Below are 9746 nucleotides of genomic sequence, written 5' to 3'. Positions count from 1 at the left end.
AACAACTCAGATAAAAATAATTAACTTCTAATTTTATTATTTTATGGTCTCATCTTTTGGTATGCTGCAAGAGGAAGAGGTGTCCCAGTTCGAGTTCCCCTTCTCCTATAACGTGAAGAAATCCAAATTTGCTTTTTGGTTGAACTCCACACAGCAATGGTCAACGTCGCTGACTTATCTGCATCTGCTCACAAATAAAACGACATCGCTCGCTCACCACAATTGCAGTGTACTCGAAAATGGAGAAACAAAAAGGGCGCAGATTGTTGCTGATGCCATCACCGTTACAGGGCCACGTCACCCCAATGCTCCAGCTGGCACACACTCTCCACTCTAACGGTTTTTCCATAACCGTCATCTACACTTCTTCCTTCACGCCTCCCCACCTCTCTTCTTCCTACCCTAACTTCACCTTCCTCTCCATCTCCGACGCCTTGTCGGAACTCGAAGCCTCTACCTCCGCCTCCGATCCCGTGCACCTCACGCGCCTCCTCAACGTACGCTGCGTTGAGCCGTTGAAACAGTGCTTGCTCACCTTGTTGAAGAACGATGATCGTGTTGCTTGCTTCATCGCTGATGCGGCGCTTCATTTCACTCAATCTGTTTGCGATGGGTTTAAGCTTCCCAGACTTGTTCTTAGGACTGGTGGCGCTTCTTCCTTTCTTGTCTTCGCTTCTTTCCCTCTCCTTAGAGAAAAAGGTTACCTCCCTGTTCAAGGTTCGTTCTTCTCCATTATTCACTTATGCAACCATGCTACGGGTTTAGGACTTAGAAATATATCTTTTTATCTTCGCGGTTTAATTATGCGGTTGTAAAAATGTTTACTACTATGTCACTAGAAATTTGATTATTTTGGTGGCGAATTCTGCGGATTTTCATTGAGCATTTTTGAAAAGAGTTTGACCAATTTATATATAGTAATATATAATCTTCTAATCCAAGAGCCTGTTCTTGTAAAATGTTACGCTGATAAAATATTATTGCGATTTGATCTTTAACTCTATTTTATTTGATTATTGTTACAAATTTACTTCAATCACTCTGTGAGTTTAGTTTGTATTCTTTTCGGCAACTCTTATCAAATAAAGTTGGGTTCTCTGACTCTCAGCTTAGAGTGTTTTGTTCTGTTTCTTTAGCTTTTTATAGTGGCTTGCGTTAGATAGTGACTGTAATAAGCTGTGAATACGTTAGTAGTGTTAAAAGACAAAGTAGTTAATAAAGACACAGAATTCTTATAGATGACTTTCTTTCTTTTTTTTTTTTTTTTTTTTGAATTGAGTTGTATAGTTTAGTGTGAAGCAATGTTTGTGTGAGTAGAAAGCTGAGCGAAACATGTTTTTAGCAAGGAGTAAATCTAGAATCAATGTTGAATAGAATATAGTTCTTTTTAACGATTAAAAGAAATATCGGTTTAACATGGAATATTGTCCCAGAATATCGGCTGGAGGAACCTGTGGTGGAGCTTCCACCACTTAAGGTGAAAGACCTTCCAAAGATCGAGACCCGTGATCCTGAGGCCTTCTATGAATTTGTTGTTCAATTTGTCGAGGAATGCAAGGCTTCTTCTGGGGTGATTTGGAACTCCTTTGAAGAGTTGGAATCATCTGCACTGGCAAAACTGCGCCAACTATTTTCGATACCGATATACCCTATAGGCCCTTTCCACAAGCACTTCCCTGAAGGCTCAACTTCTTCTAGCTTATTGACCCCGGACACAAGCTGCATCTCTTGGTTAGACACACAAGAACATAACAGTGTTGTTTATGTGAGTTTTGGAAGCATTGCATCAATAACTAAGGCCGAGTTTCTAGAGATAGCTTGGGGGCTAGCCAACAGCATGCAGCCATTCTTGTGGGTGGTTCGCCCTGGGTTGATCCGTGGTTCAGAGTGTCTCGAACCATTGCCCAGCAGGTTCATGGAGAATTTGGGTGGAAGAGGGTACATTGTGAAATGGGCTCCTCAAGAACAAGTGCTGGCACATGTAGCTGTGGGGGCATTTTGGACTCATAATGGTTGGAACTCAACTTTGGAGAGCATTTGTGAAGGGGTCCCTATGATTTGTTCACCATGCTTTGCAGACCAAAAGGTAAATGCTAAATATGTGAGTGATGTTTGGAGGGTTGGTGTGAAATTAGAGAATAAGCTTGACAGAGAGGAGATAGAGAAGACCATTAGAAAAGTAATGGTTGGGGATGAAGGGAAAGAGATAAGGGATAATGTCTTAGATTTGAAGGAAAAGGCTAAAATTAGCTTGAAAGAAGGTGGCTCTTCTTATTCTTCCCTTGATGGCTTGGTTACTGACATCTTGTCTTTGAAATCATCCACTTCTGAAGTTCATTGATCTCTCTACAAAATTCAGGTCTTAGTTAACATTCAAATACTTGTACTTCCAAAAGGTTACGTTTATAACGTATGAATCAACAAAATATAATATTTTTATTAGGAGGGAATATGAGTTTGCATTGAATTTCTGTTGGATTAATCGTCTATGTATCACATTCATATGGCGAACTATGCTAATTGATAAGTGACTGTACTTTTTGCAGTTCACATCTATTGTTCTGTTATGTTTATTAAAAAACAAAGATTGAGTTTGTCATGTATACTTATATTCTCTGTAAAGAAAATGAAATCATATGTAGATAAGAAACTAATACCTTAAGATTACTCACAACTATATTCAGAAACAAGAAACATATAATTCGAGTAAATCTTGAGCAATGCAACAATGACATTTTACACAAGAGTGTTATAATCTGGATGAGCCACTTGAACTAGTCCTTGTTCTTAAGTCTGTAGCACTCACCATTATATCATACCCTTATTTAGTATTTTGAGGCTTTTCTTGTACGTTCCATTTCCAGCCTTTAAACTATCATTTTGATGTATACTTCAGCTAGAATGAATGTGACTGCTTTGCATGTGATTATTGATATTCTAGAGACTTCTCAATCACCATATTCCACACTGTATTCAACTCTCCAAACCCATCAAACCTCAATTCACTTTTTATGCAATTCCTGGTTCCTTAATGCTAATTGTGTGATTCCATTATGTAATGGATTGGCCACATTATCAAGTGGAAGTTGCAAAGAGGCTATAGCATGCTTTATCACTGATTAGTGGAATCCCAAGGCTAGCGTTGAGGACAACGTGTGTTTTCCTTCCTAGCGTGGCATGCCTTCCCACTATTGCGTGAAAAGGGTTAGCTTCTTCTACAAGGTGAATCTCTCTAACTCTTGTATGCATGCTCATAGTTTGGTGCATTCTGCAGTGCAATTGAACTGTGAGGTATGATATCATGGTTAGAACTTTAGATTAAGAAAGTCATAGGCATGAGCTATCTCCTTGATGTACAATTCAAAAAGTGATGGGTAGAAAGACAAATCTGGGTGTTAGGATAAGTTTGTGTACAAACCTATTTTTTTTCTTTTTACTTTTTTTTTTTCCGGGCACAAAATAATTTGTTATCAAAATCTTAAAAAGGCTCTTGTGAAGAATGATTTATCCTAAGAATTTAGTCTAATCTCAAAACCTACTAATTAGAATATGAAATATGGTTGCCTCTGTACTGTAACCAACAGTTCAATAGTCCAACCAAACAAAATATATATAGTTGTATTAGAATAGCTTTTTGTTCTGTTTCATGCTTTGATTTTTCACTAGAAAGTGAAATATGTAAAATGGTTAGTCAATCTTGGATCAATAACTATCATAGTTTGATGGTCTTTCTTAATGATTTAAGGATGATTAACTTCTTAATTCACTTTATAAGAATACTCACTTTAGACTTTAGAGAATCCAAATCTGGTTGCATTGTAAATCGCTCTATTAAGTCTTAACTATACATCACTGTCATTTCCAGCCACTGAAGGTTTCAGAAAATGATATTAGAACATTGGCTTCTGTATCTTCAGTTTCTCTAATCTCTAAGTTTCACTGAATTGACAAAAAAGAAAAGGAAAAAAAATTAAAGAAAAAAATATCCCCATTGATTATTGCATATTGCCACATTCCTATCCTATATATGTTGCAACAATGTACCAATGAGGACAAGTCTATTTACAAAATTTACAACTCTTCTTCATTACTCTCATCATCACTGGTGCAAGAATCATCATCCATGTTAACTGCCGCCACTTTGGAAGTGCTGATCCTAAAAGAAGCCGAGCGAATCTTGTATGGCAACTTGGAATTTCCGGTAGCAACCACCCTGCCACCACCACAACCATCTTCACTGCCATGCTCCTCCCTCCTCAAGTCACTTGGTGGCAAGAAACAATCTAAGGACAAGCCTTGAACATTAAAGTCAACTTCCTCAACCTGCCAACTCTCTTCCATCCTTGTCCTCGAATGCGTCTCAGGTCCCTCACCAAACCGGAACAATGACACCTGTGTCGTCCCACAGTGCGCTATCTGGACGGCATCGATGGCTCTGTAGTCTTGTATGAGGGACTCCATGTTGGTTTCCCAGTATATGGTTTCTGTTGCTGAGGTCTTGAGTTTGAGAAGGTGTGAGTCCTCTAGCTGCACCAAGAGGCCTGTTCTTTGGCTGAAGTAGCCCCACACGGTGTGCCGTACTATCTCCACGTTTCTGTTACTTCGTGCTTGCAGCGCCGACGTCTCAGCTTCGTGTCGAAGTATGAAACAGTCCTCCATGTTCACTGTCTTCTCTCCAATGCATATGGAGTTGCTGAACAGATTTGCTGTGGACCTTGGATCAAGACCCTGTTAACAAAATATAAAAAGTTTATATATTTGAACATATAACTAAATGTACAATTTATTCCCAAAATGTGGATCCAATTTTAAGTATGAATTGATGTGTTAGTATGTTACCACTCATGTACTCATAATAATATTTTACCATTTGATCAAATTTTACTTTTCATATGTGAGATTCGTATCTTGTACTTGTGTAACTATATGTAATCAAACTTATATATAAAATAGTTTTACAACTGAAACATATCAAAAATAATTTTTTAAAAAGGAAAAATCTGAGTCAAACACTCAAATTATTAGCGAGCTACTAAATTCTTGTTTAGATTCACTCTGCTTATTATGAAGAAAGCTTGACAAGGGCATGTGACTTTGAGAACCATGTCTCGTAGCATTTGGACCTAACTACTAACAAAACAATAGGATTGATAAGTTTTTTGTTGGGGGTCATATGATTGATAAGAGACTAAACCCATATTAGTGAACCAATGTAGTAGCAATATAAACTAGTTTAGTTAGGTCATGGCCCATGTTTAAAATTCAACTTTTGTTTTCTATCTCTTACCAATCAAGTAGAAAATTCCAAATTGAATCACCCGAAGTTTCAAGAGCATCAACGGCAAAAGAATAAAACAGCTTAGGAATGCATTAGAACAGGTTGTCACAGGATGAGAAAAGATTAATTATGATAATATTGTTGACTTGTCTCAATCGCAACTAACTAAATTGGAAAAGTGTCCCAATTTGACTTTAAGCTTTAGATGGAAGGAATTTCCGCGCATTCCCCTCTAACAAAATTTAGACCTTTGTTATGGAATTAGATGTGGGGAAAACTTAGATAGAAAAGGACAAATAATTGGAAAGAAAAACAATTTTTTGTAAGTCAGACATGATTATTCATGTATTTTTTTTATCAATATAAATTTTTTGGATAAATATTTTATGACATAATATTAAAATTTTTATAATCAAAAGAGATAGAATCTGATCTCTATTAATTCAACACAAAAGTCTTGTATTCTTTTCGTTTAATTTCCTTTCAAAATGGAGGAGCACTATGGGAAATTAGATCATTTGAGGAGTTAAAAAAAATGAGTTTTGGAAAAACAGGATATATGAAAACATTTAATTCACAGTTTCACACCTGAGTTAAAAAAGAAGCAAATTTGAAGAAAAAGGGAAAAACAAAATAGCACTTTAAAAACCATATTGAATATTGACTTTAGACTAAAGTGCCTTTTTTCTCATTCATATTGGTTAGGCGTAGGACTAAAGGAAGCCAAGCTATACAATTAGAAAGCTAGTTCAATTAAATTACCATGAAAATCAATGGGAAGAAAAAAGGGAAAAAAAGCCCTCAAATTAAAGTAGAACAAATGATTATTCACCCCAGGCCACAAATGTAATAAGAATAATCATAATTAAGCATGCTCCAATGTGTCCATGGAAACCGAAAACAACTGTAGACTAAAAATTATACCCCAACAACAAAAATAAGTCAAACCTATGCATAGGGAAATATCAATAAGAAGGTGAAAATTCATTTTGTTTGTTTTCCGATAAAAACTGTTAAATGATAATTTAATTATTTAATGGCGAACGCAAAAGGATACCTGTAGAAAACGGCGAAGAGGGCGTGGCGGGCCTCGAGAAGCGTGAGAATGGTGCCAAGGTGTTTGCCTCCATGCTACTTTGCCATCACTACCAGCACTGATCTTGCACCCTGATACCACAAGCTCCAAGCACCAGAGCTCTGGACTCTTCTGCCACATAACAAAACCCCCCATCTTCCCCTTTGTCTCCAACTTCTTCATCTTCATTATCTTCTTATTATTTTTGTTTCCTTTATTACTCCCTTCCCCCGCCGTCGAAAACTCCGTCGTCGCCATCCTCACCTGCCCCATTGCATACATACTCTCCACTGAATTCACCGCACGCTCTCCCCCCACCGCCGCCACGTACTGCTTCACTATGTATTTTGCCATCGATGCCTCCTACGCCACCGTACAAATTCCATTTTAACAAATCAGAATTGTAAAATGATAAAACAAGATATTAATCATTTATCAATCGTAATTAAACTCTCACTTTCTCACTTTAACGGATAATAATAAAGTGAAGCCCGACAAAATAAAGTATAACGAGTGATTTTAATGTTACTGACAATGCGTTGATCTTTAATGGGTCGAGTGATGGGGTTGTTGTCAGAGGAGATAGGTGAAGGGATTAATGGCGCTCCTACAACACCCAACAAAAGCTGCAACTCTGTGTTCCTTCCTCCAAAAGCTGTAGCCATGGATGACGATCTTGATTCTCCATTATTGCTATTTGATGATAATGGCTGCTTCATCCATGACTTCATGTTCTGCCATGATGCTCTTATGGCTCCCCCTTTGTGCGTAAGAATCTCTTCCGGGATCGGAACCTCCAGCACCGTTTCGAGACCGTCCTCTCGATCAAGATTTGGACAAAGCTTCTTCATGTGTGAGAGAGAAGAAAGAAAGAAATGAAAGTAATAAGGTTGTTCTGTTGTATATGTGTTTGTGTCAGGATAGAGAGATGGGTACTTTGGAAGATAAAGGGTAATAGCTTTGGTTTATATCAAAGAAGTAACATGAAGGACAAGGTGGCCTTCATTTCTTTAACGGAAAGATAGAAAATAATTGGAAACAACTTGTTTGTGGTTTGTATGCTAAGAAATATAAATTTCTTATTTCAATATTTTCATATTATATAATAAACAATAAAATTATAACTATACTATGAGGTGGAATCGTGGATACTAAAATCAAACACTAAATTAATCGTGTTTATATATAAAATACATTAAAATTTCAAATATATATTAAAAATATATGAAACAATTTATACACAAATTAATTATACCTAACGACTATATTTTGGTGAACATATAATTTTTTATAAAATATTCTATAGATACCAAAAAAATTTTTTTACATAACATACTCGTACATATAAATTTAATTTTCATGAGCATTAGTATAAAAAAAATTACACAAACAATCAATGGATTATCACAATAATTAAATTTAGTTTATACATAGTATTTCGTATATTTTTTCAGCAAAGTAATCTAAAAAAAAAATCAAACATTTTACAGTAGTATAATCAAATCTATTATTATCATAATTAATTTTTTCTACAACAACATAATCGAATTTTTTTTATGAATATAAAATATGTAATTTATATATTAACAAAATTTTTTATCCATGTGTAAATGTTTTTAAAGCTACTTATCAGATTATTTCTATGTTTCTTAAACTATTTTTCTATATATAGTGTGATAATAATGATAATTTATTAATAAATTCTAGAAAATATAAAAATTAGAGATTTTACGACAATGGACAAGTATTTTAAAAAATTAAATATATTTGACTTAAAAAATCTATTATTTATGGTGAAAATTTAGGTGCAGTCAACTTTACGTAATGTTGATAATTGAGAGTTGTTAGATAAAAATTTAATCAAACCAGTTAAATTATTTAACGATTTTTAACTATTAACTTTACATGAAGTTGTATACCTGAGTTTTCACCATTATTTATTATTAAAATCGAATTTCTTCAATCAATAGTATAAGTGACGACGCGACATATTTTTGGATATAATTTTTATTTAATTTGATTGAAATAAATATCAAATTATTTAATATTTTATTTGACTATATAAATTATAACTACTCAATTATATTATTATTTAATTTTATTGGAATAAATAAATAAATTTTATTTTAATTTATATTAATTTTTTTGTCTTATATATTTTGATTATTGATTTTTAAAAGTATTATAATTTTTATATGGTATATTTATAAAATATTTTTTATTTAATTTATTTTATTGTGTCAAATAATTATAATTAATTTATTATATCAATTATTTAATTTAATTAATTCAAATATATATTATTTGATTCAGTTTATTCTCACGTTAACGTTTGAGTTGTTATTTACTAAAATTGTTTTTATCATTTCCTTCGTTGGCCTTAAATTTTAAATTTAGTTTTTTATTTTTTGTTTATATTTTTTATTTTAATATTAAATCTAATATTTTTATTAATTTTTTTGTAATTTTTTGTCTAATAGTTATATACTCATCATTAATTATATGGTCGTAAATATGTTTTTAATTTATTAAAAAAAATACAATTTTATTCCGTCATTTTTTGTTTTATCTATTTTTGTATTTCATAATTTATTTATCATAAAAAATTATATATGCTAAAAGAAAATCTTATTTTTTTACCAATTACTATTTTATTAAGTAATATTTTTTTTTATAATGTATTATTTTTATTCTTTTTTTGTAACATCCCAACTTTTTGAATCAAGTCATTTTTTTAATAACTAATTAATTAATTAAAATAGTAATGATTTAAGATTTGAATTTAAAATTTAAACATATAAAAGCACTAGTGGTAGTAAATCTCTAACCGACAATAAACAATATTTTAAAATATAGTCATAACTAATTCTATATTTATTAGATTTGAATGATATTTTGTTATATGAAAAGATAAGAATACTAGCTCTATTCCTTAAATTCAGTATAAAATCAAATTCAAATTAAATTAGGTAGATAAATCGGTTACAAGTTCATAGTAGAAAATTGCGCTCTTATCAGCCAGCCTTATATACTAACAGTATTTCGGAAATATCTCAAGCTATGGTTATCCGATTGACTTTGTTTAAGATTCATTTTAAAGCTAATTCAATTATCTATAAATTTGTCTCTAATAGCTATTTCCAAATTCCAAACGTAGAAAATTTATATGGCTCACAAAGTGGCAATTCAGATTGAAGATTTTACCAATGCCTCCTAACATAATATGCACATACTTGAAAGCTATTTGATCCTTCCTTTCTCATTCTATTCCCTTTTTCTATACAAAATATTCTAGTATACACAAAGTCTAGCTATGGAACAAGTCTCTCTTCACCAACAAACCGCATCTATTTGCATCGGAACACCTATCGGAACTTTACTCGAGGTAGGAGG

The 9746-nt window shown here is 33.2% G+C and overlaps 2 protein-coding genes across 2 annotated transcripts; one reads left to right on the top strand and one right to left on the bottom strand.

The window, feature by feature from the left end:
* Positions 1 to 207: 207 nt before the first annotated feature.
* LOC130955019 (UDP-glycosyltransferase 76B1-like) lies at positions 208 to 2603 on the top strand. Its single transcript, XM_057881795.1, has 2 exons — positions 208 to 717; positions 1434 to 2603. Exons 1-2 carry the CDS (start codon positions 240 to 242, stop codon positions 2339 to 2341), a joined length of 1386 nt encoding a protein of 461 aa, XP_057737778.1. The 5' UTR covers positions 208 to 239; the 3' UTR covers positions 2342 to 2603.
* Positions 2604 to 3875: 1272 nt separating this feature from the next.
* LOC130955020 (uncharacterized) lies at positions 3876 to 7400 on the bottom strand. The gene is made up of 3 exons (XM_057881796.1): positions 6887 to 7400; positions 6336 to 6716; positions 3876 to 4728 (listed from the first exon to the last, which is right to left on the bottom strand). The coding sequence occupies exons 1-3, from the start codon at positions 7202 to 7204 to the stop codon at positions 4072 to 4074; spliced, it is 1356 nt and encodes a 451-aa protein (XP_057737779.1). The 5' UTR covers positions 7205 to 7400; the 3' UTR covers positions 3876 to 4071.
* Between the last annotated feature and the right edge of the window lie 2346 nt (positions 7401 to 9746).

This window comes from Arachis stenosperma, chromosome 10 (genome assembly GCF_014773155.1).
Source record: "Arachis stenosperma cultivar V10309 chromosome 10, arast.V10309.gnm1.PFL2, whole genome shotgun sequence".
NCBI classification, from domain to species: domain Eukaryota; kingdom Viridiplantae; phylum Streptophyta; class Magnoliopsida; order Fabales; family Fabaceae; genus Arachis; species Arachis stenosperma.
The sequence above is the reverse complement of the archived record's forward strand: the minus strand, read 5'-3'. Positions and strand labels throughout refer to the sequence as shown.